Source organism: Chiloscyllium plagiosum, unplaced genomic scaffold (assembly GCF_037043375.1).
Source record: "Chiloscyllium plagiosum isolate Xiang-an unplaced genomic scaffold, Cpla_swu_hap1 HiC_scaffold_30, whole genome shotgun sequence".
Lineage (NCBI taxonomy): Eukaryota > Metazoa > Chordata > Chondrichthyes > Orectolobiformes > Hemiscylliidae > Chiloscyllium > Chiloscyllium plagiosum.
Genome location: NW_028270168.1, coordinates 40,444,232 through 40,470,763, shown reverse-complemented (window position 1 = coordinate 40,470,763; position 26,532 = coordinate 40,444,232). Strand labels below are relative to the sequence as shown.

Genomic DNA, 26,532 nt, shown 5'->3' with positions numbered 1-26,532 from the left:
GCAATGCTTGGGCAAGGGCAATTAAGAATGGGCAATAAATGATAGTGTTGCCAATGGTGCCTACATTTCACGAATGAATAAAAATAAAGCACATTCAACCCAAAACATCAACTCATGTTTCTTTCTGCACAGATGCTGCCTGGTTCCCTGAGTGTTTCTGCTGTTTCTGCAGATACATAGTGTATCACTTAAAACTGTATAAGTAGACTCAGCAAATTATGTGTGAAAAGTGGAGCAGGTCCGATCAGCCCAGGCAGATTTCCTAATCGCTTTCAGCTATTTGCACTGGTGAGAATCAGGAAGTACAAGTGCTTGGCGGGGAGCGGGGTGGATTCTGCATGTATTTAAGTTGTTTCCTGGCAACAAAACAATTTCATGACATCACAAGCGGAGAGATATAAGCTATGACTCCGGTCCAGCAATCAGTTGAACGCACAGACTTAGGTGTGATTGGAATGCACCTATTGGGACTAGTAAATGGAGAACCGTGCAAACAGAGTCTGGTAAGTATGTTTCCCCTCTTGCTTTTCTCACATTCAAGGCTAGGTAACAGATCTAAAGTCCTTTGAGGGGTTCTTTCAATGCTCTGAGGTGCATTTTTACACCACTTTGTGTAGAGTGGGAGGACGTATACAGTAAGACTGAACTTGCTGAGACTAACTCATCAGTAGGGACGAAGCTGTTCGGCAGAACCCGGGACTGTTCTGAACTGGGCATTACTGTAAAAATGTCAATGCTTTTCTGGTGAGTATATCAGTGTGACGTTCAGATAGGAAATGATGAGCATAATAATTCCTGGGGACGGGAAAGGGAATGTAAACTAGTTGATAATGTCACGAACATGTTTTGTTTAAACTGTGGCAGTGGGGGGGGGGGGTCCGGTTAGAAATTAAAGAGAGCGCGTGAGACATGTTAAGTGAGCCGCTGATTTAAAATAAAGTTTGGTGACAACATCCCGGCTGAAAGGAAGTAAAATTGATTTGTTTGTAGTTCCGTCTTCAGTTATACAAAGCTGTAGAGTGGCTCAGTGGCCTCTCGGTAATTGGTATGATCGTTAGTAGTGAAGCACATGCCGTGTCTTGTGCCCACAAGGGTGGGTGTTCATTCTAAGAAGAGTCAGAAATGATACAGGCGGCTTGTTGTTCTTGCACAACCGGTATGTGTAACCTTAAAAAATGAAAGAGAGCAGTGTTGGAACAAACGAATCTTGAAAATGTATCATGAGTACGGAAATGACAGAATCAAGGAAACCACCGTCCCACTGAACCCTCAATTCGTCTCATGGTGTAGCTTTGAGAATTAATGTTCGTGTGTGTGTGTTCTCACGCCTTATTTTTATCTGCTTTTTAAAGCCAAAAGGGTCACGTTCTCAATTATTTTTTTCTGTAGTAACCATTTTTTTTGTAACATCTGGCGTGTTTGCGAATTTGTCTCGGTATAGTTATTGTGGCGAATTCATACATTGAAGGTGAAAAATAGTAACTGAGGGGAAAAGGAAAGGAGTGACATGGCGAGGATGCAACAAGCATAAACACCAATACAGACTTTTTGGTTGATTGTGCTGCAATTGTGCTGTGGAATTCCATGATTCAGGTGATCACAAAACAGTTCTGAAGAATTTCTATGTTCTTTACCCATGACAAAGTTTCTGGTAGCCCCTCCTGAAATAGAGGATGTAATGTAGAGGCTTGAATAAGTTACTGAGAATTGAATCAAAAAAGATTAATTTTTTTCACGAGGATTTAATTAGTTTGAGTTGTCCTGATATATCGTAGAAATCATTTCAGAAAATGATCAAGTTTTGCCGTGCTATCTAATGAAGAAACTCCTACCAGCAATGTCTCCCTTACCCCTGCCTTCCACAGTTCTTTTAGAGGAAAAATGAATGAGAATAGCAGGAGTTGGGAACCCTACAATTCAATGTGTTTTGTGAAGTCACATTAACATTCCATGTCTAGAAACACTACAAAAATGTTCAGTTCAAATGTATAAGGAAGATTTTAAATATTCATCACAGCATATAGACACCCTAGGACATTCTACTATTTTAAACACTCTTTAAATGTCAGCTGTCTTCATTCATCTGACAAACCTTTGAACTGTATGTTCCAGAAAATGTAAGTTTTGAGAGAAAAAAATAGATTGGATGAAACAGACTCAGTTTTCTCGGTTATAACCTTTAGTTTCTGTTCAATGGAAAAGGGAAATGGAATTCTTAATCATTAAAGGTCGACATTAAGAACTGTATTTTTATTTCAGGCTCTTGTATTAATTTTAAAACTTGTCTCTAAATTTTATGGAGGACTTAACTGAAGCAGGGAATTGAAATGTTATTGACAAATATTCAATCTTGGATCCAGGACAGAGTCAGAGAGGCATCAGAAGCCCATAATAAACTAACATTGAGATATGGATGACACTGGCAAGGCCAGCATTTGTTACCAATTCCTAACTGCCAATAAAGAGATGATAAGCTATATTTATGAAGTATAGGTAGACCCATAATGCTACCATGGATGGAATTTCAGGATTTAGATCCAGTGACCGTGAAGGAATAGAGATACAGTTCCAAGTGAAAATGATAACTTGGAGGGGAGCTGACAGCTCATTGTGTATTCATGAAGAACACTTTGCACCTCAAGGCTGTAGCCTGAGGAAGGTGTTGATGAATTAACCTTGACAAACTACAGACACTGGGAGAATGTGCAAACTCCACACAGACAGTCATCTGAAGTTGGAATCAAACCTGGGTCCCTGGTACTGTGAGGCAGCAGTGCTAACCACTGAGCCACCATGCTGCCCCTAGCATAGTGATTTACCAGTTGATGATTATAGTATGGCAGTCTTCTATTTATGAATGAGACATACTGATGGGAGAGCTCCCATCTCCTGTCATCCCCTACCTCACTTTCTTTTCAATGATTGTGGATAGGTCTCAGGCAGTCTACAATTGAAATGATGGAAAGTTCATGAACTGAGCCAATAACTGGAAAGTGAATTTCGTCGCCATGTTGAATGGCTTTGTTTTCTCCTCTTTCTGGGGAACCGCTTACATCCAATCTTCACATCACTATAAGGACATAAGTTAAACTGACATAAATTAAATTTCCTTGGATGGTGATGGCTAGCACGAGGGGACATAGCTTTAAATTGAGGGATAATAGATATAGAACAGATGTCAGAGGTAGGTATTCTTTACTCAGAGAATGGTAGAGGCATGGAATGCCCTGCCTGCAACAGTAGTACACTCACCAACTTTAAGGGCATTTAAATGGTTATTGGATAAACATATGGATGATAATTGCTTAGATGGGCTTAAGATTAGTTTCACAAATTGGCACGACATTGAAGGCTGAAGGGCCTGTACTGCACTGTAATGTTCTATGTTCTATAACCATTTCAACAGAGGGCTTTGGCTTCTAAACAATGTAAATATTTTAAAAATTTTCAGCAAGTTTGTCTCCTGTTCAAGTCTTTTTCTAATTATATATTGACCCATACAGCATCAGAAATACAGCCTGACTACCCTGTATCATTTTAGCTGTTGTGCAGGCTGCCACATTTGGCTTAGCAACAGTCACTGCACTGAAAGAAAGGACTTTGAGACATTTCAACATGTTACACGGACGTTTATCATGCAGCACTGGGCAAAGATTGCTTTTGTAAACATGTTTTGCAGCTTGGAATAATAGGGAAGATAAGAGCACAGAGCAGTCACGTGGTCGATTAATGGTGAGAGAAGGTACGAAGTTTAAATCACTCAAAAGGGCAATTCCGTGAATCAGTTACAGTCACGATAAGTTATAAATAAGATATGCAGATCCATTTAAATCATACAGGTATGGTCAGGAGGCCTTATTTGCATGGTCTATTAAACCACAGTTTGACAAGGGGCAGATAAATTGGCATGAGTAATGTTTCATAAAAAATATTATTGCAAAAAAAAGCCACTAAAATTTTTGAAAAGAATGTTGGCTAGATAGCTGCAATTATGATTATGAAAATGTTGATTATAACATGTTGATTCCAAGCTGTAGACCATAATTTAGAAATATACATGAGGTTACGTCATTAGGAGCTAAAAGATTTGTTTTCACATGTTGAAAACTATAAGGAACGTTTTTACAAACCCAATGAATTGATGTTTGTAAAAATTATGGATACACCACAGATGATGAAAACTGTCAATGAGATTTAGAAGCAGATCTGAGTGCATTTTATCCAGTTATCATTTATTATTTTACAATATCCAATATAATATAAGAAAACCTTTGCGTTGCTCCGAAAGCTAGTGTGCTTCCAATTAAACCTGTTGGACTACAACCTAGTGTTGTGTGATTTTTAACTTTGTACACCCCAGTCCAACACCGGCATCTCCAAATTTTGCAATGCAAAATATCTTTCAGAACCACAGGACACCCCAAACTGCTTAAGACAAAGAAACCCCTAGAAATGCAGTTTGGTGTAATACAGGAAATTTAGTAACCAAATTGCACACATCAAGGTTCCATACTATCTGAACCAGCTACATATGCAGTACATCTCTGTATTATTACAGAGTAAGTAAATGCCCTCAAGTAAATGTCCAGTCACGAGTGGTGTGCCCACAAGGGTCTGTTTGTTATTTTTATTAATGATTTGGACGCAGACATAAGTGGATGGGTTAGTAAGTTTGCAGATGATACTAAAGTCAGTGGAGTGGTGAACAGTGTGGAAGAATGTTGCAGGTTGCAGGGGGACTTGGATAAACTGCAGAACTGGGCTGAAAGGTGGCAAATGGGGTTCAGTGCAGATAAATGTGAGGTGATTCACTTTGGGAAGAATAACAAAAAGGCAGAATACTGGGTCAATGGAAAGATTCTTGGTAATGTGGATGTGCAGAAGAATCTTGGTGTCTATGTACATAGATCCCTGGAAGTTGTCACCCAGGTAGATTGTGCTCTTAAGAAGGCATTCAGTATGTTAGGTTTTGTTGGTAGAAGGATTGAGTTCTGGTACCATGATGTCATGCCACAACTGTATAAAACACTAATGCAACCTCACTTGGAATATTGTATACAGTTCTGGTAGCCACATTACAGGAAGGCTGTGGAAGCATTGGAAAAGGTGCAGAGGAGATTTACCAGGATGTTGCTTGTTCTGGAGAGAAGGTCTTATGATGAAAGGCTGAAGGACTTGGGTCGGTTCTCATTGGAAAGAAGAAGGTTAAGAGGCAATTTAATAGAGACATACAAGATGATCAGAGGATTAGATAGGGTGGACAGTGAAAATCTTTTTCCTAGGATGATGGCATCTGCTTGTACGAGGGGGCATAGCTGCAAATTGAGGAGTGATAAATTTAAGACAGATGTTTGAGGCAGGTTCTTTACTCAGAGTGGTAAGGGCGTGGAATGCCCTGCCTGCCAGTGTAGTTAACTCAGCATATTAGGGGCATTTAAACAGTCCTTGGATAAGCACATGGATGATGATGGGAAAATCTAAGGTGATAGGCTTAGATTAGTTCACAGGTTGGCAACATCAAGGGACAAAGGGCCTGTTCTGTGCTGTATTGTTCTATGTACTTCTATGCAGAGCTTACTGAAAAAAAAAGTGCACATTGTGATGAAATGTCATCAGATATTATCAGCAAACCTATTATGTGCCCCCATTTTGGTTTGTTCTCCTTTCAATGATGTTGTCAAGTCCAAAAGATTTGAGTAGAATGGCTGAGGTCATTCCAGCTACCCCCAACGTTTGTCATTTATTTGTACTGGCTTTTGTCAGCCATTGAGAGGGACAGTGGTGAGAACAAGAACCATAGATGTGTAAAGTACGTAGGTCTGCATGTACAGCCTTCAGTCCATTTGCTGTGGAGATTATCTTGCAGTGTAGATGAATAGCTTATACAGGCAAATATAAATGGGTCAATTAAATGATTCATTTAAATCTCTAATTTAGTCTCAGTTAGGAAAAGCAAAAGCTATTAAACTAAGAGAAAGTGCTGAAAATACTCAGAATGTCAATCAGTATCAGTGGAGAGAGAAGCACCTTTTCTCAGAAAACCAATCCTGTTCTCCATTCTAATCCAGGACAAACCTCTCCATCAGAAATTTGAACATGCCTGGTAATTACTGCTCCCATGCACACAACAGGACATTCTCAGGGTCCCAACAGTTAACAAGAACTCAAGTTCAGCACGTCATATTTCCTGATATCAGAAGATTTTGCAAATTAACTCTGTTTCTCCTTGTACAGAAACTGTCATCCCTGGTTAACATTCCCAGCAGTTATGATGTTTAGATTTCCAGTATCTATTAGCTTTTCTATTATGAGTAACTTCATCATTGCCAAACATCATTGTGACTAAACACTAAAGGGGTTCATTCACACATGTAAATTAGCTTTTTGCATGCTTCTGACATAGAATATGAGACAAATATTGAAAATTTATTCGCAGTCAATGTCTGTTTATTCTGTGTACTTGCAATTTTTGAATAGTTTTGGAACAGAACCTCAGTTTCATGTTAGAACAACAGGTTAAAATTTAACCTTAATTTGCAAAAGTTTCAGGAATTTGCTATTTTCTACAACAAAGCGCACTTGTAATTGAGAGGTTCATTTTATAAACTCAATGCCCTCTTCCCATTTCAATTTGGGTGAAGTAAGACTTTGTGCTGTGAATAATAGTTGTGACTGCTTTTAAAACATCAAGTTTTTTTTATTAGTAATGCAAATGTACTACTATTTACCTCTTCCCAGGATTTAGATTTAAAAGAACGTGGAGTCTCTCTACAAGAGAACATGAATTTGGCGGAACATGCACAATACAGCCATAAACCTTCCTTGGATTTCCCTAACTGGACAAAGAATTTCCTGGTTGATTCCTCCCATCCATCAAGGACTAATCCTACCAAGCAGAAACTGACTTTGAGTGAAGTCCAGTCAAATGATGAATGTAAAAGTAACAGTTCAAAAGAATCCAGAACGGGTAATAAACTAGAGGCAGAGTTCGGGAGAAAGCAAGAGGTTGAGGAATCCCCAGCACAGAATTCCCCTGACTCCTCCGAATTGCAGATGAAAGTGGACTTCTTTCGTAAGTTGGGTTACTCAGCGGAGCAGATTCATATGGTTTTCCAAAAAGTGGACAGTAGCGCCGATACCAACACCATACTCGGAGAACTAGTGAAGGCACAAGGCACGATGGAAAAGGAGCACGCACCAGAAGAAGTGCCTGTACCTATCCTGGTGTCTCGTGGAGGTCCTTCAGCCAAAGTCCCAGCTGGTGGACCAGTGACCGAAGAGCTGCAGGAGCAGAAAGTCAACTTGCGAGCAATTGTTATAGATGGCAGCAATGTTGCTATGAGGTATGTTATTGTTATTGGGTTTTTAGCCTGTTCGTGCTCAGAGTATGTAGGAACATATTGTTAACCATCAACACTCTAATGCTGCAAGAGGAAATACAGGTACATTCCCCACTATCTTCTGATCTACTGTAAGTGTTTGAATTTCAATTCACCACAAGGTCAAGAATTGAAAAACAATAGGGGATTTTTTTTTTAATAGAGGAAGTCTTGTGTCTTACCATCTTGTGTCTTAACCTATACCTTTAGCTAGTATGGCCATTCTGTAATCACATCCCATTGCTGTGATACGTGGTTTTAGCTCTGACATAAGGAAGGGGAACTGGAAGTCTTCATGGGGCCTCACATGGAAAGTTATGGCCTTTCTGTTATTGTTTTGTGCTGGTCCTCCTCACCCTTCCCTGCCTTGCCCACACCTCTGTCAACAGAACCTCAGTCACCACATGTACCTGAATAACCAGCTGTTGGCCACGCCTAGCCCAACTTCAACAAGACAAAGGTCGTAGCCCACTCACTTCCCACCTGTCCCATGTGAAGAGTTAAACGCTAGCATGTTAATGAGGCAAATTGTCATGGCCTCATTCACTGATGGAAATTATAATATTCTATTGGCTGTCATATTGATTCCACACAATACTCTCCTGCCTTCCCTTTTCCCGGGAGAGAGGTCCATGTATGTGGTCAATAGTATATGTGTCAGGAGTCATAATAGTGTATATGTTCCTGTGTCAGGAGCTCTAATACCTGAAATCCAAAGTCCTTACTATGATGAGGCTGAGAATGTGGAAAGGAATTACAATGGTTGTAAAATAATTCTGCCTATAAACTTTGTGCAAACTTCAAGCTAATGAGCCAATTCCTGGAACCATTTGACATTCTGGGAATCTAGTCTTTGTTTCCTGTATTGATTTTGTACCCTTGACCCTCTGCTGACTCACCAGCTGCACATGTTTTCATGTATAAATCTTTCATTAACTATATGCAAATTGGCTGCACTTCCTGCTGAGGGGAATTTTTGGCTTGGCATGGCTAGCAGAAGTGAACTTACTGTGTGTCTGTTACCAGGCTGTGAATTAAACAATGAAGGATTCCAGAGACTGTCACTGCCCATGCACTGAATTATTTACCATAGTATCACAGGATGGTGGGATTGACACATCTACAACCAGACAGACAGACAGAGAGAGGGTCCACTGGCAGATTAGATTAAGTATGTAAAATCTGACCTCAACCTGTGACAGATATGCCTTTGAAGGGATTGACTCCAGTGGCTAATTGCAGATCTCTAATTATCAAATTTAAATATGGTTCCACTCATTATATTTTGCTTGTTTAATATTATTTAACTATTCAATTGTCCCATGTCTCATGAAAGCATGCACTTAATGAAGGGTTCTTTTAGCCTTGCTTTTGGGTCAGGAGCACAATGTCTTCACATTTGTCTCCTCAAACAAATTTTCTGCTGCCCGTTCTCCAGCACCCCTATCCCTAAAAGTTCTGAGTGGTTGTGGATTTGGGAGGCTTTTCCAACAGCACCTTATTATTACTATTTTGAATGCTATGACAGTGACATCAACCATTCGTCAGATGAGCTGTAGTCAAAGCAGCTGCTTTTAAGCATTGTTCTAATGGGTGTTGCCATGAAGAACAGATCAAATCTGACAGGCTGGGATTTAACTCTTCTACAAGCAAGAGTATTTTCTGTTCTGTGAGATACCGACCTAAAACAGTGTAACTCTTGGAAGTTGAGCTCAGGTTTAAGGTATCCAATTTTGACATTGAGAGTAATCCTCTTGCTTACTAAAGTTTCACTAAAGGTGAAATTCTAAATGAAAATAAACTCACCCTATCCTTTCTTGTTCATCAAAACTAATGATGATAATTGAATAATCACAGCTCAGAAACCAATTTGGGCAAGATTGGAAAACGGTTTAGAACAAATACAGAGATTAAATTGTATCTTATCCTCAACTTGTGTGTTTGAAATCTGAAGGACTAATGTAATCATGTTCATTTGATCCTTTACAGGATTTGTTTCCCATTGAACAATGTCCGCATTTTCAACTTAATATTTTTAATTTAGAAAGTGCAAACTTGCAAATGAAAATATATCCTTAAGTTTAATTGTGTTCTTATATACCATCTACGAAACAAAGTTGTGACCTTGTAAGAACAACCTCTCGAAACACCACTCCTTGAAGAAAAATATCATAATGAAGAAAAGTTTCGCAAATCTTTCAGGAAACATATGAAGCAATGGGGTTAATTAAACTAAAAAGTATCAAATTGCTTCTAACATAATTCATTTGCAATTGCAATATAGACACACCTTCTTGAAGTAAGAAAATCATTTGCAAAACAGAGAATAATGAAGGCAGCATTAAATAATTACAAAACTATGACAAGACATTTAACAATGTAGTGTGCACAATTCATTCCAATAAATATGGAGGAAGTAATCAAAGCCAGCACTTAAGTAAGATTAACAATGGTAATAAATAGCAATAAATTTAGATGCTGCATTTATTCAGTAATACTGCACAGTTATGGTTCTGAATATGTTCTCAAACCATTAACCTGTGGTCAGTTTTGGCTTGGCTGAGCATTTGTCAAACTCACATGGGCACACTGGTTTGATAGCTATACCATATTGACAATCCAAATTCATTAGAATGTGCAGAGTGAATCTGCTGCCTGATTCCAGTGAGCAGGAATGGGAATTGAGGATCCATGGGAAGAGTCCTTGTCAGTGAGACTTGGGGGTGGAACAACCTGAGGTGACCATACAGGACGTTATGGGGGTGGCAGCAGGAAACACAATGCATGGGAGGCCTTGATTTCCTATTGTGAGCTCGTTGCTACTCCTGATTCACAGGGAACACAATAGCATTTTATAGAAATTAACTTCCAGTCCATAAGCTTCACTCAGTTCTGTTCCTTTTTTTTCAGCATAGTGCCTGAATGTGATTGAACAGGAAGATTGGTTCTGAATCCTTTCTGGGTAATAGGGTTAAAATTGAGACTGTATCCTATTACCCCATTCTCATTCGACTGAGAAGGGCAAGCTTTGCACCATTCTTGATTTTCATGAATGACACAGTGGGTTGGGAAGGTCTCTCCCAGTGTCTGCAGGTAAACTCAAAAGTATTTGCCAATTCATTGTAGGGGCTTTCCTTCAATTAGAAAAAACTTATTCTTATCAATGATCTTGGTGCTATCATAACTGTAATAAATTGGGAAACTCATTTAAACAAAAATAAAAAAAAAAGGATTAGCTGTTTCCTTGTTACTCACTTGTCTGTAAGTTGCATAGCTTATCAGATATGTTGGCTGTTGTTCTTGACTCCATCCAGGACATTTTAATATAATTGCATGGTGTTTCCCTGAGGAAACATGTTACCATTCTGACATTAAATCCATTTCAGGACTAGGTGATTTGAGTATCCTTAATTCAGGGACTGCACAGTAAGTACAATAGTTGGAGTTCAGGAAATTATTATGCTTGGTAAACAAGTATAACTGATGGAAGCTATTTTGACTTCCTGACATGGATACCGTTTCATGTGTCATAAAACATCAGAGGAAATTATTCGGTATCACAGACATCACGTTGTTTCAGCTGTGGCTTAATGGCTTGCGTCTAATTCAGGAAGTCATGGCTTTAAGTCTGCTTTCAGACATTGAACACAAAATCTAGGTTAACTCTCCAGCTAACGTTGAGGGAGTGCTAGACCGTCAAAGTTCTTTGACTCAATCCTGTCCAAGACATTTTAATATAATTGCATGGTTTTTCCCCTGAGGAAACATGTTACCAATCTAACATCAAATCCATTTCAGAACATGGGATTTGAGTATCCTAAAGTTGCTCACTTATGGTTGAGATAATAAAATGAGGTCCTGCCTGCCACCTCAGGTGGACGTAAAAGATCTCATTTGTACAATTATGAAAAAGGAGTTTAGGTAACATCATCAGTGTTCCAAAGTCATGCATCTGACAGGAAAAAGTAGATGATAGACAATAGACAATAGGTGCAGGAGTAGGCCATTCAGCCCTTCGAGCCTGCACCGCCATTCAATATGATCATGGCTGATCATTCCTAATCAGTATCCTGTTCCTGCCTTATCTCTATAACCCTTGATTCCACTATCTTTGATCTGAGAGAAAATTATTCTTAGTGGAATCTTGTGTGCATAATGTGGTCACTATGTTTCTTATATCACAAGAGCGTACCTCCAAGAAATGTTTCATTAGCTAGAAAGATGTCTCCAGTCACAATCATCAAAAACACAATGCTTTTTAAAATTATGCTTGACCTTGAATTGTACAAAATAATCACTCCTTTCCATATATTACAGGTTGATGCTTGCATTATTTTTGATATTTACACAAGCAAGCAATGCTTTCGAAGTTTCATTGTAAATTAGCATGTTGAAAATATTCCAAGAAGAGATCACAAATCGTCCTAGCCCTCACGAGAACTTTTAAAATGTGACAAACTTAAATATAAAAATGTCATAATATCTGAGTGATTTAGAATATTAATCCAATTAAGTTATTATTAGTCACCTTCTGAGACCAACAGTTATTATTTATTTGAGTCAAGTTGCATCTATAATCTGTTCTCAGAACTTCATATAAAAATGTTGTGGTGATCTTTTTATTATTTTCCTGTTTACTTATTTTGGTCCAAGCTAATAGTAATACTCGACTAGTCAGATCTCGGTGTGAAAATTGGCTTGATAGGCCATACATTTTAGTTTTGTAATTTGATTTCCACAGTGGTCAGTCGCTGAAATTATTTACACAAGGTTGCCAGTTTCTAACAAAAAAAACACAAGTTATTGCACAAAATATAAAGATATTTATATATAATTTATAAAGTTCTTAGCATAAACAGCAAAAGGAAGAATTCAACCCTTTCCCAGACAGTCACCCCAAGTGAAGTTTCACTCCTATCTGAAATGGCTTATTTAACTGATGAGGGAGCAAATATTTCCTTTTGGTGACTTTCTATACAATGACCAGATGTGATTCTCTTTCCATTGCTGTGTCTCCCTGAGTGACGCAGATGCCAGCAACTTCACTGCAACTTTTCCTTACAGAGTTCTAAAAAAAAACTGTACATAAACTGTGCAAACAGTTTGAAGACTTCTTTTTAGCTATGAAACCCCAAACTACCACAAACCAAACCTCCTGCTGGTATGAAACTGTGCTTCTCAAATGAAACCTGGATATGTATAGAAATCAGATTAGGGGACGTCATTAAAGTTCAACCACACAACCATTTCATTAATTAAATCCCCAGGTAGTTTATTTAAGCATTTAGCTTCAGATGCATATTTTCTTGGAAATAATGTTTGAACTCACTGTTCAGAAACTATTTTTTGATCATTATATTAAAGCAAAGCCACATTTTCAGAATCAAAACTAAAATCTCTTTCCTTTCACTTTCCATTCAAATTCACAAATAATAAAAAATACTACAAACCTGCAACTCAAAATCTCTTCATCATTTGACATAAGGGCAAGAGTTCTTAATGTTTGACAGGACTTCTAGAAATAACAATGTTTTCTTTGTACTGTGCAGGTTACAAACTCTCTGCGCAGTTATTATTCTGTCTACAGCCATTTTACACAATAAGGATCATGACTTATATTTCTTCCACTCATCAAGTTGTCACTGGCTTGGTTATTTTAATAAATTAAACCTTCAAAAAATCACATGCCTTGCAGAAAATGTTGCTTTTGGGATCAAATTTCACCAGCCTTTTGTTACCTCAACTGGATTACGAGAAATTTCTTTCATTCTGAATTGAGTCAGGGATTAGTGCAATGTACTTTCCTTCTCTATTACAGTAAGCACCTCTAATGTCAAATTTGCAACATATCTCTATGATTATTTTATTTCCTCCTTCATATGATCGCACATTGATCTCAGGTGACTCATTCAGATTGAGGGAGATAAGGCATTGATACTTGGCCAATTCATAATTTTGCAGACATATGGCTCAAACTTATTGAATGGCTGTGACACACACACACAGTTGGGTGGCACAGTGGCTCAGTAGTTAGCACTGCTGCCTCACAGCACCATGGGCCCAGGTTCAATCCCTGCCTTGGGTGACTGTCTGTGTGGAGTTTGCACATTCTCCCTGTGTCTGCGTGGGTTTTCTTTGGATGCTCAAGTTTCCTCCCACAATCCGAAGATGTGAATTGGCCATGCTAAACTGCCCATAGTGTTAGGTGCATCAGTCAGACGGAAATGCATCTGGGTGGGTTACTCTTCAGAGGGTCGGTACGGACTTGTTGGGCCGAATTGTCTGTTTCCACACTGTGGGGAATCTAATCTAAACATGCATATACATCAAACTATATGCATTATGAATACATCTATAAACAAATACACATACACAGAATCTTCTGCTCCAAAGGGGGAGTGCTTGGAATTAGAAATGATACTCAATTAAACAGGATGTTAACTTTCTAACCAAAGGCCGATTGAGTGTCTAAAGGGGTGAATTAAGGCTGCAATTAATACAGTTTGAGCAGGTCTGGAATCGTACAACAAATACATCAGGTAAACCAGTCAGGACAGTTTGGCTGCTGAGGGCAAGGTAATGTGCCTGATCAAGGAATGGATGTAGGGCAAGGGAGTCTGCTCATTGCCTTTACTTCTGATTTTTCCTGCCCTCTTCTGTGATGTTCAACCCAAGAATCTCTTCCACCACAAACATTTCCTGTAGCCCTGGGTCCACCAAAATGCCAGGACTTCAAGGGTGTTCTTCCAGTATCAGTCACAGCCCCTTTGGATAGACCCCTGCCATCTCTACAAAATTCTGACCTCCCCATTTGGCCTTTCCTTGTCATCTAACTGCATGTTTCTTTCATGTGACCGAAAGACCAATATTGCGTGAGCTCACGTCGGATTTCAACAGATAAGGATGTCAAACTGGAAGTAATGTCAGAAAAATAAGATATAGAAATTCAATAATTGCATTATTGAATTCAGAAAGAATTTCCTTGTCTAAAAAATGATACTAATGTGAACTTGCTACCACAGGGAGTGGTTGAGGCAAGTCATATCGAAGTACCAAGGGGAAACAAGACAAATATATCAGGGAGAAGAGAATATATAGAAACAATGATAAATTTAGATGAGGACAGATGGGAGGAAGCTTGAATATAGCATGAAAAACAAGCATGGACTGGTTATGCTGAATTACCTGTTCCTATCCTGTATGCCCTATATAGTGTATTACGTGATTGAATTGATGAACCAAATTGTAATATGATCTCCAAGTGGCAGAATCATAAACTTCAGATATTCCTATTTTAATTTGTTATGTATCATGTATTGAGACTTAGAGTTGTCATTCTACATTAGGCACCCATTCTTCCCAATAATGTTGTCACACATCCCCAATTACATAACACCAGTTATATGACCCAAATGTCTTTTGAAATTTGAGGCATTCCACACCTCTCAGGACTGTGCATTGTCTGCATTAAGTGGCCAAATAAAGCCACGATTGTGCTGTTACTGAGCACTTCAGTGCCCTTACTGCTGAGGTTGCTAGAATTTATATGCAGTTGCATACTTCTGGTTGTGTTACTCAGCAAATTGATACGTTGGCATTTAGAGCCATGGGCTTCATGGAGACAATTTCTCAATTGTCATTTCCTGCAAGGTAAGTTTCCAAACCTCAAACCAACTATCAGACTGAGGCAACTGAGCAATCGAGAAGAAAACTCAAGATTTCATGAGAAGAAGAGGGGGAGAAACGCTGGGTGGGAGTGTGTCATTTTTACGCTGAAATTGTAGTACAAAAGAGTTATTAGCACTATAATGCAGTGTTAGTTAGCAGCCTGCTCAGTTTACATGTTAGTTTTTTTTTGCCTGCCTTTTACACTCAGCTCATACATTTGTAGCTGACCAATGTAAAATTCAGAGTGGATTGGTTTAATGCCTTCAATTATAAGTGCTGTCAGAATTTTAAGATGCAGCATGCAGTGAACACTAACTCCTAGTTTATCTGCTCTTATGTTTCAGTCACGGGAATAAAGAGGTATTCTCCTGTCATGGCATTCAGCTGGCTGTGAACTGGTTCCTGGAAAGAGGTCACAAAGATATCACTGTATTTGTCCCATCTTGGAGGAAGGAGCAACCAAGGCCCGATGTGCCAATCACAGGTACACAAGTGTTTCGATTGATTTGCCATTAATCCCATTGTACTGAAAACACTATCTCTATTATCATTGTTCAGGATCATTGTGAAAAGAGCAAAATAAAGCAATAACTTTTAAGGAAATGTTGGGCTCTCCACGTCAGTGCTTGCTGCATGCTGAGTCAATAACTTTTTAAACAAGACCCCACTAAGCTCAGTTTTTTGGGGGACAATTAACTGCAGTCTTGTTACTAAAATGAAACATGTGTTTCTTTAAATGGTAAATGAAATGCTTGTGACTGCAGAAATTCACCAACGATCCTTAGACTGCAGCATCTAAACCCACAACCACTCCCATCTAGAAGGACAAGGGCAGCAGGTCCAGCCCATACTTTAGGGTGCGAAACTAAATCGATAAAATCTGATTGCTTCTTGGTTGCCTTGTGATTCGGCAGTAAGTAACATACAATGATCTCGGTAATTTCTGCAGCCCGTATTCTTGTATGATCTAGGCGTGTACCTTATTGCCATTTATAGGAGCAATATAGATGCTGCATTTCAAACATAACAACAGCTCATAAAAAGCTTTGGCTGTGGAGCACTTTTAAATGTCCTGAGATTGAAAAAGATACTTTATAAATTTTAATTTTTGCAACATTGTGGATAGCATATTAGTGTATATTCTACTCCAAAAGTGTGCCACTTGTCATGTTGATAGAGTCCTCTAGGACATTTGTTTTGATTCAGTTGGGGATGTGGGCATTGTTGGCTGGACCAGCATTTATTGCTTCTCCCCCTAGCTGCCCTTCAGAAGGTGATGGTGAGCTGCCTTCTGATTTGCTGCAGTCTGTGTGCGAAAGGTTGACCACAATGGCCTTAGGAGGGAATGCCATTGTTTTGACCCAGGGACAGTGAAGGAACAGCAATATATTTCCAAGTCAGCATGGTAAGTGGCTTAAAGGGGAACTTGCAGCTGGTGGTGTTCCAATGTAACTGCTGCCCCCATCCTTCTCGATGGGAGTAGTTGTGTGTTTGGAAGGTGCAATCTAAGGATCATTGGTGAATTTCTGCAATGCATCTTCTAAGTAGTACACAAGGATGCTACTGAGTGTCAGTGATGAAGGGAGTGGATGCTTGTGGATGTTGTGCCAATTAAGCAGGCTGCTTTGTTCTAGAAGGCTTCCTGCTTATTGAATGTTGGAGTTTCGCCCAACAAGGCAGGAGGGGAATATTCCATCACACTCCTGACATGTTTGAAATGGTATGTGCACATGTGAAACAGGAGGTCTGTCATATGTCTGTGTCCCCCTTTTCAAAAAATGTGAGCAACAACCTCATGCATTCTGCTGTCTGTATTCTGTGCTGCTTTGGAGTCAAATCAGCAGTTTTATTTTGTACAATTTAGCTTCCACTACCAACCATCAAGTACTTTCTCCTCACCATCTTTGTCAACCTCCCATCCTCTCCAAATCATAACTCCACTGATCACCTTGGTCAATGTCCAATCTGACCCTTCTTCCTTCTCATTCTCCCTGGTAACTCGACTAATTTTAATCTTAGCTTTCACTTCCAGGTGACAGTCCTGACAACTAATCCCAGCATTCTAATTAATCGCAGTCTTGGTTGAAATCAGCTACCTGAAATTGACATTCTCATTTACATGGGCATTCATCTTCATCAGAGAGAACTTAACAACAGACATCGACATAGCTTCAAATTGTCTTCTTTCTGAGAGTTTAAACATGCCGAGTGCTCATTATCTATTGATGTCCAATTAGCAGTCGCAAAATACTCTGCATCCTGAGAATGAGTGAAACTCAAAATATACTTTTAGCAAATCATAACCAAATTATTTAACGGAATATTTATTGTATTTGACGCTGCATAGCTTCACAGGTCCGAGCAGCTCCTCACAAATGAGTTACCTTCATGGAAGAACAAGATTAATTACACTATCATCTGATAAGTATTTCCAACTTCATAAATATTTAGAATTCTAAAGCTGTCAGCTGCTTTCTGGAGAGGCATGTTCTATTAACGGAAGTCTTCATAAATAAGCATTCAATTAGAGAATTAATGGATGGATTATGGTAATTTCTGCACAGTGAATCATAGTTCTGTTAACAAAGAGTGTCAGGAAAACCACATTAGTTTATTTTTACTGTCACTTTAATTGCTAATCCATCATCAATTCCCATTTAGACCAGCACATCCTTCGAGAGCTTGAAAAGAGAAAGATACTTGTCTTCACGCCATCGCGGCGAGTTGGTGGGAAAAGGATCGTCTGTTACGATGATCGTTTTATTGTCAAACTGGCATACGAGACGGATGGTATCATTGTTTCAAATGATACCTACCGGGACCTGCAGAATGAAAAACCTGAGTGGAAGAAGTTCATTGAAGAGCGTCTGCTGATGTACTCATTTGTGAATGACAAGTAAGTCTTTAGTAGAAAGCATTTCTCTTAATGCATTTCTGCCAATTATTTCAGACCGACATCCAGATATATCAACACCCTTAACTTTTATCACCTATAATTATAATTATAACCTATAATTAACTGACCGCAACTTCCATTTTTGTTTCATCACCTTGTCTAATAATTTAAACCATGATGGTGTTCTGGATCATCACCTAACTTAATCATTTTATCAGAAGTTTATTAAGCATTAACCAAGCTTTGTCATAAACCTAACCCAGACTTGGTAAGAACAGCAGGTTACTTTCTCTAAAGGAAATTCCTGAGTTTATGCAACAATCTGAGTTTTATCATTACAGCTTTTTATATTTTTTAAACTGAATCCAAATTCTCAAACCACCATAGCAATATTTTAGCTCTCAATCTCTATTATTAGCCAATGAGCAAAGCCACCAAACCACTCTAAATTAATTCATATAAGATTAAATATTTACATAAATATCAGTTCAAAGAAGATTAAATACATACGTAACATGATTGTACAGTCGCAAATGGCAAGCATGTGAATGAGATTTATAATCAGTAAGTCAGAGAGCAAAACCAAAAGATTGGGTGTCCATTTGCAGTGAGAAATGCTTTTAAATGAGCCACACTTTAAAATTAAAATGCGTGAATTCTACTCCTAAAGGTGAGCACTATATCTGGCAATGCAAAGCATTTTAAACCCTAAAACGGGGATGTGACCTATTTGAGGTTGAGGTCACTCCAAGCTTGCAATGAAGACTGGGAACCAGTTCAACTCTCTTTGGACTTAATAACCAATCCTTCAACAATGTGAGGCATAAAATCAAAGGAGAAAAATGCTTACTGTCATTAATTGGTAATGACCGCAAAAGAAATCTGTGTTGAGTTAACTGTTCTCATTAAGTGGGAAAGAGGTGAGCCTGGGTAAACAGAAAGGAAAATCAGACAAAGGTATCAAGTTGGGGGTCAGACCCATTATCACCAATCACATGTCTGGGTTAAAGAGTGATCCCAGCACATTCTGTTTGCACTCAGCAGGGTCTTGCATTGACATTGTGAGGCAACTTTGATTCCCAGCCAACATTGAACCAGTGACTGAAGTTGGTTCTCAGTCTCCATGGTGCATGTTCTGGACATTGTGCTAGCCCCAGACATGAACAAATTGGAACAAAAGAAAAAGCTTTACAGATGCAAAAAGGACAAGACTGCTCAGCTTATCTAATTGATTATTGCTTCTTTTTTCTCATTACAAGGAAACAAATAATTTTTTAAAAACTTGGTAAATGTAACTGAATTCAAAGTCCACTGCACAGTGGTGGAGAACTTGTCCATGTTGTAAAATGTGGGAAAAGAGAGCAGTATTGGCATTGTGCCGGTGATCAGTTTTGGAAATGACCAGTGACTGCACTATAATTTTGAAATTGACCTGATTATTTCAACCAGGAAGAGAAAGCAAAGTTATCATTTAAAGTGTTGCATGTGTCCGAGAGTGACTCACAGAACAGTTTTTCCTTCTACCTTTGATCTTTCTTTCAACTGTTTCTTTATTTGATGAATACTTGAGTTCATCATGATGACATGTCACAATTACAGAATGGAAAGTACCTCCAGCTTTTGCAATTAACTCCATATGAGGCACTCCCAGGTTCATTGCTCTTTCTACAAATTATCACCAAGTTAATTTAGCCTTGAAGAACAATCAGTACATCATTTTGGCATTCCATTTTTGATCATCTCTGCTGCCTTCATCTTGAAGCTTCACAACATTGAGAGAACTGTAAAATAATTACTGACTGTCTTTCACCAGTTGGGACTGGATTCAGAGCAATGTGCTGGGGCTAACATTGTCTGTGGGTCACCGTTTTTCTCAATAGCTCCATGACCACTAAACCCATTTGTGAATTTGGGCAACACTGAGTGTATTAAGTATAACGGGTGCAGTGATCTTAACCATGTTTGATCATTTCAATCTGACCTTGTCCTGTGGAACTTTCTCTTTATTGCAAAATGTTTGGATTAACTAATGTTGATGGTTACTTAGTTTCCCCTTTCTAATAATGGATTTCTCCTGGTCTGCAGGTTCATGCCCCCTGATGACCCCCTTGGGCGTCATGGTCCTAGTTTAGATAATTTCTTACGTATCAAGCCTGTAATACCAGAGCATAAGCGACAACACTGCCCCTACGGTGAGTACTTTGATCGGCAATATGCAATGGTTTGGTCTCAGGTAATCTAATCAGCCTACCACTCCACGAGTGAGCCACAGTGTGGTTAAATTGTACGGGGATATGGGCAGCTCCCATTTGACTTGAAATAAAATTTCAACTGAATATTTGAATGCTGTGTGGCATAACCTGGTTAGATTTCAGCAGTTCTCTATGGGTATTTGACTTCTGTTGAATCTCTGTGGATTTAGCTAACTGAAGTGCTTTACAATGGGAAAGGTATCTTCACGTTAAATTATTTAGATGAACCTTGCAATAGTTCGGTGCAGAAAAATGGAGAGGGTCTAAGACAAGTTTGGGAAGTTCTAGAAGGAAGTAGGGAGAGGGTGGAATCCTTCACCCAAGTGGAAAACCCAGATACCAGGGGGCTAAGGTTTAAGGCAGAGGGGGGAAAGTTTAAAGGAGTTTTCTCAGGAATGATTTTCACACAGAGGACGGTAGGTGCCTGAAGCGTGCTGCTAGAGGAGGTGTTAGAAATGGACATGTTAGCAAAGTTTAAGAGGCATGTACACAGATACATGAACAGACAGGGAATAGGGGGATACCACCATGTACAAGCAGATGGGATTAGTCTAGAATGGCATCATGGTCGGCACAGACTTGGTAGGATGAAGGGCCAGCTGTAGTGTTCCACATTCTATGACCTGTTGTTTTGGTTGAGCTGGAAAGCCAGTGACAAAACGATGTGGCTGGCTCAATAAGGCAATTTTGGCAGATCATTTTGGGATACTTTGGAAGGGATTTGTTTTTATCATATTACAAAATGACTAACAATTGTATCGGACCTTTCACAAAAACAGGATATTGTCAGTCACAGAAGTGCTGTTGCAATGTTGGAAATAGACCACATGCTATGTACAACAAACTCCCACTAAACAAAATCATGACTGTGAAATTTGTTTTGGTAACATTAACTAGGGGATAATTGTTTGACTGGAGGCTGAGGATAACTCTCCTACTGATCATCATATTAATGTCTTCCAATTTCTTACAAGTTGTTTCACTGTAAGAATTAAAACCCTACATTGTTTACACTGGAATTAAGAAAATCACCTAAGCCTGATGTCATTAATAAAAATAGAAACTGCTGAAGCAACTCAGCAATTATGGCGGTATCTGTGGAGAGAAAGAAGGGTTAATTTTTTGAGTCTAACTTCAGAACTGCAGAAGGGTCACTGAATGCAAAATGTCAATGCTGTTTTCTCTCCACAGAGGCTCCTGCACCTGCTGAGTTTCTCCTAATATTTCTGTTTTTATTTCAGATTTCCAACATCTGCAATTTTTTCAGTTTATTTCCGTGATGTTACTAAACTGTTCTGAAGTCAGTACCTGCTATTTGTGGGTCAAATACCAATTTCAAGAAGATAGTTTTTCCTTTTCTCAAATTTTTCAATTGGATCATTGTCAATATGTTCCAATAGTCATAGCTGGCTTAAGGGTTGTATCATGTTCATGGCTATATGGCAATTGTTGCACTTGGCATATTCACTTGTGACTATACCTTCTAGGATACTTCCTCACAACAACAGAGATTGACCGTGCAGGAATACAGAGGCACAAAGCCAAGTATCGTCCAGTTTTTTTAAGCCAACATGGTAGTTCTTCAACAGAATTCAATTAGTCTTTGTTGTTCATCGATTGTCAGAGATTACAAATCAGGCTCATGAGTTTTCAAACTTGAATTTTAAGTATCTTATTTAATGTCCAAGAAAATGAACCCAGTAACTCACTGCCATTAGCCACTTAGCTATCTGAATGAAGAAGACCAGAGATACAATCTTTTATAATTGGCTGGACTAACTCATCAGGCCTAACAATTGCTTGCTGTATTGCCAAGTTAAAATAAGAAGGTGTCAGCTAGAGTTCAGCCTTCTCACCCTGTCTACACTGCCTCTTTGAAGTATGTAATGTACATGATGGTTGAGAATGGAATCAATTTTGGCCTTTTATGGTGCAACAGTACCATGGCCGAAGGAGCAGGGAGCAGTGGTTCCATTAAAGGTGCATGTTGGCACTGCCAAAGAGGTGCAGGGCAAAAGGCAAAATATATATACATTGTGACATTTTAATAAAATGTCTCAACAACAACATGAGATTGCATTTGTATAATAGCTCTAACATTGTAAAACGCCCCAGAGTACTTTATAGATCCACCATTAAAGAAAAATTGACGCCAGCCACAAACTGAGACTATAACCTGAAACACTTGTCAAAGATGTAGGTATTAAACCTTACAAAATGGAGAGAACTGAAGAGATGAAGATTTAGAAAAGGAATTCCAAAGCTTAATATCTATATTTTGATGCCACATATGTAGCAAATTGTTTTACAAAGGATTTAAAGAAAAACTTATATTTTTATTTTCATTTTCTTTACTACAGGCAAAAAGTGTACTTATGGCATCAAATGTAAATTCTACCACCCGGAGCGAATTAACCAGCCCCAACGTTCTTTAGCAGATGAGCTCCGTGCTACAGCGAGGTCCTCTCCAACTAAGAGCCTCAATTCTGCAAGCCCACACAAAGAAGAGAAAAAGGCAAGTGTGCCAAAGCGGCCGACATATACCGAAAGTGGTCCAGCCACTTTTAATCAAACTGACAATATCTCAGGGAAGAGGCTCAGCCCAGAAAGACAACACGCAGCACAGATTGCAAACCCGCCTGAGAGCAGTGCAATGTTAAAAGGAATTGCACAAACCAAGCAATCATCAAATACAAACGCTGAGTGGTTTAATCATACAGCCTTTGACAACACCTCAACCAATTCAGTATGTTCAAACGCACATAAAAGTTACGATGAAGGCTTTGTGTCATTTGAGAAAGAATTCTCTGACATCTGGCCTTCTAGATCTCAAAGTCACAGTGAGCCATACTCTATAAACAATGGACAGTATTATTTACCAACCCACAGTTTAGACCATCATCAATACAGCTATCATTCCCATGAGTCAATGCCATCAATCGGAGCTTGTGGTTACCCTCCTCATAATCCACCCAGTAGCTCGCACTGTTGCATGGCCATAGGCAGAATGTCAATCCATCCACAGTTCAGTCTACCAAGTGACTTTAATTCGCCAGGCTCGCAGAGACCACGAAGCTGTTGGCCTGACCCACACCAGATCTCATCAAACAGCAGGTCAAGCAGTCTTCCAGATCCTCATGGGTGGGCACTGAAAAGATGTGACCAACAGCTCATGGATCCCTACTGGAAAAATAGCCAATGGCCATCACATGACCACTGCAGAGAGGAGCGGGAGACTGTCCGCATGAAGCTATGTGCCATTTTCCAACCCCACCTCGTGGATACTGTTATGAAACAATACCCACACCTTTTAGACCCCCAAGAGTTAGCTGCCACAATTCTAGCTTATAAATCCCAAACCCCTAATATTTAAGTTGCCACAGCACTAAGAGTTCACTAGTTTATCCAAACAAATTGTTCACCGTTAATGTGATAATTAATCCGAATCAAATGGATTGTAATGCACAAATTTTACTTGCATTAGTATATAACATTTATAGGTGTATTCATAAAATTCCTTGGTAGTCGAATTTGTTTTATTGCAGTGTTTGTAGAAAACAGTTCAAGATACTTTAAGACCGATTTCTAATCAATACAGTGTTTCAGAATATGACTCTTGCATTACAGTCTCATTTTACTGTAGGTGATATGAGAAGAGTAACTTTATGTCCACAAGCTCAAAATAGCTTTTACATAAGCAGCTGGGATTTTCTAAATTTACTTTTAATGATTTTTACTGTTATCTGTACATATTGTACATTAATCATCCTTAACTGTACATATTGTAATCTGTGCATGCTGTAATTGGTTTACATATATATATATATATATATATATATATATGTATACTGCAATCAATATGTATTGTCTAATATGTTAAACTGTATATACTGTACATATTGTAATACATATATACTGTACATACTGAATTCCATACATTTCATGTCACAGTTTTGACTCCTGTATAGTGCTGTTCTCACAACTGATACCTTTAGTTTTGTGGGATGGGAGTTTATACCTATTTTGGAAGCACTGCTCTGCTTGAGGAGTGCAGACCATGTCAACTTTTATGCACATGTATGTGAACTCAGTGCAATCAAATTGTCAAAAAAGAATTGTCTTGTGGGCTTTGTATAAAGCTACAGTTTTGTTATCAATGTGAAACAAAAGCATCACTCAGCCCACAAGCTGGATGTGTTGATACATATTGTATCTTTACTAAGTTGTCGCTTTGATTGTGTCTTAGAAATGTCTCGGAGAAAGATTTGTTTCAGTGGTGAATGCAGTTGGATGATTTCGATCATGGAAAATTAACTTCACGTTACTGCTTGAAGTAACATCAGCCATTAAATTTGTTACACGTTCAGGAGCAGCTTGTTAGCTAAGTGAAACTGTCAATTCAGTTAGTCTTGACAAAGTGGGATATGCACCTAGGAAGAAGAATGGTGCTTTAATAATGCTTTCTTAATTGGCTGTCTTAACCTGCAAAAAACAGAAAGGTGTTTGTTGTAGCAAATGAAGAGTCAAAAGGAGGCTGCAAACTTACATCTAAACTCTGCTTTAATCTATTTGTAAATATTTGACAATGTCAGTAGGCCTGACATCATTCATTTTGATGAATACAAATTCAAGCATCTTACCAAATATGAAAGTTAGTAAGTATGTAAGTTAGCTCGCTGAGCTGGAAGGTTTGATATCAGACGTTTTGTCACCATGACTAGGTAACATCATCAGTGAGAGTCTCCGGTGAAGGGTTAGTGATATGTCCCACCTCTCTATTTATAGGTCTTGCTTTCTTAAAGTGGGTGATGTCGTTTCCAGTTCTTTTTTTTCAAGGGAAGGTAGATGGGATCGAAATCGATTTGTTTATTAATGGAGTTCTAGTTAGAATGCCGAAACATCTGAAAACAACCTTCCAGCTCAGCAAGATAACTTACATACTTATCATCAACCTGAACTATAAATCTTCACAAAAATTGCTATAAAACTTAGTCTTTTGGATTTTAGTTTAAATTGGTTTGCCCCAATGACATCCTTTGCAACTGATTTAAACTTAGTGTACACTGTCAGACTGGCTGTTTTTGATTGAATAGTTGTTCATGAAGTCAATTCTGCAGTCACCACTGAAGGGCAATTGAAATTGGCTGCATTGGCACCATGTGCCAATCTACAGATTGTAGGGATTGCTAATCTGGTGTATTTGACTTCTATGCAAGAGACACCTGAAAAAATCAGAACTACAAAATCATTTGTAATGGTTTTGTTCTAGTTAAGCAAACTGCTTACATTAAAAAAATTATGTTAAGACTTTGTATTTTTGACTTTTTATAAACAGTTTATCTTTGTGCTAAGTAAACTATAAGATATGAGCTTGTGTTTGAAGCTGAACTATATGGCATGACTGCTTGATACCAAAAGTGATGGATCTTAAAAGGGCTAAGTGAACGGGGGAAGTATTTTGCAACTTATTGGGCTTTAATTGCAGAGGCACAACAATGTGAGGTGAGATTTCATTTCCCTGCATGTTGGACACAAGGAAATATCTTCCCAGTTTTCTGGTATTGAGGTCACATTATTATCTCACCAATGTACAATGCAAACTTTGTTTATACAGTGACAAGTACAATTGTGCTATTATGAACAGTAGTGTGGATTTTGGAAATCTTCCGCACCCAGAATGGAACACCCGTGGACCTGAGCCCCAACCTTATGTTTCCCTTTCATTTATCCTGCTACTGCACAGGCAGCAACTTCCAGAACGGTGTGTTTGCCTGCCAATTACCATGTACAGACCCTTCTGTGCAGCTTAGAGGGAACGTTGGTCCCAACCGTTCCAATCCTCCACTATAAGAAGGACTTTCTTATATTCTGTTTATAATCATATGTTGCCTAACATCATAAGGTGCTCAAATAAATTAGGACACGTCCATGACAGTACATTTTATTGGTGAGTTGTTGACAGGAGTAAATCTAGGGGAGAATCAACCTACCATTTTGTAAGTTTTGAAACGTCACAAAGTATCTTGCAAAAGAACTATATTTTTAGCATTAATCATATTAGATAATCAATGATTCCATAATTATTAAAGCAAGAAAATCTGTAGCTGAAATGTTTCAGTAAACTGGAGGTCAAGGAAGATCCATGAAGAGTATTACATGTTTCTTGTGCTCATTTTTTTCTTTCTGGTTACTAAAATGCTTTCCTGTATTTCCTGAGTTGTGACATTATTTTGCAGTCTATGGTTAGTGTATTTCCTGTTCAGAAAAGAACTGTAAATGACAAAAAAAATGCGTAAATCTATGAAAAAGCAATAAAGTACTAGCATATGCAAAGACA

At 38.6% G+C, this 26,532-nt stretch overlaps 1 protein-coding gene across 2 annotated transcripts; it reads left to right on the top strand.

The window, feature by feature from the left end:
* The first annotated feature begins 373 nt into the window (after window positions 1-373).
* On the top strand, window positions 374-26,532 carry zc3h12aa (zinc finger CCCH-type containing 12Aa). 2 transcript variants are annotated; one of them, XM_043717885.2, is made up of 6 exons: window positions 374-503; window positions 6,739-7,343; window positions 15,392-15,531; window positions 17,709-17,943; window positions 20,029-20,135; window positions 22,556-26,532. In XM_043717885.2, the coding sequence occupies exons 1-6, from the start codon at window positions 405-407 to the stop codon at window positions 23,566-23,568; spliced, it is 2,199 nt and encodes a 732-aa protein (XP_043573820.1). In that variant the 5' UTR covers window positions 374-404; the 3' UTR covers window positions 23,569-26,532. The 2 variants fall into 2 exon arrangements, with proteins under 2 accessions (XP_043573820.1, XP_043573821.1); XM_043717886.2 differs by lacking the exon at window positions 374-503 and adding an exon at window positions 664-744.

Coding starts and splice junctions, on each gene's coding strand:
- zc3h12aa (XM_043717885.2), top strand. CDS start 405: ATGACTCCGGTCCAGCAATCAGTTGAACGCACAGACTTAGGTGTGATT. Junction 504..6,738: donor AACCGTGCAAACAGAGTCTG/GTAAGTATGTTT, acceptor ACCTCTTCCCAG/GATTTAGATTTAAAAGAACG. Junction 17,944..20,028: donor TACTCATTTGTGAATGACAA/GTAAGTCTTTAG, acceptor CCTGGTCTGCAG/GTTCATGCCCCCTGATGACC.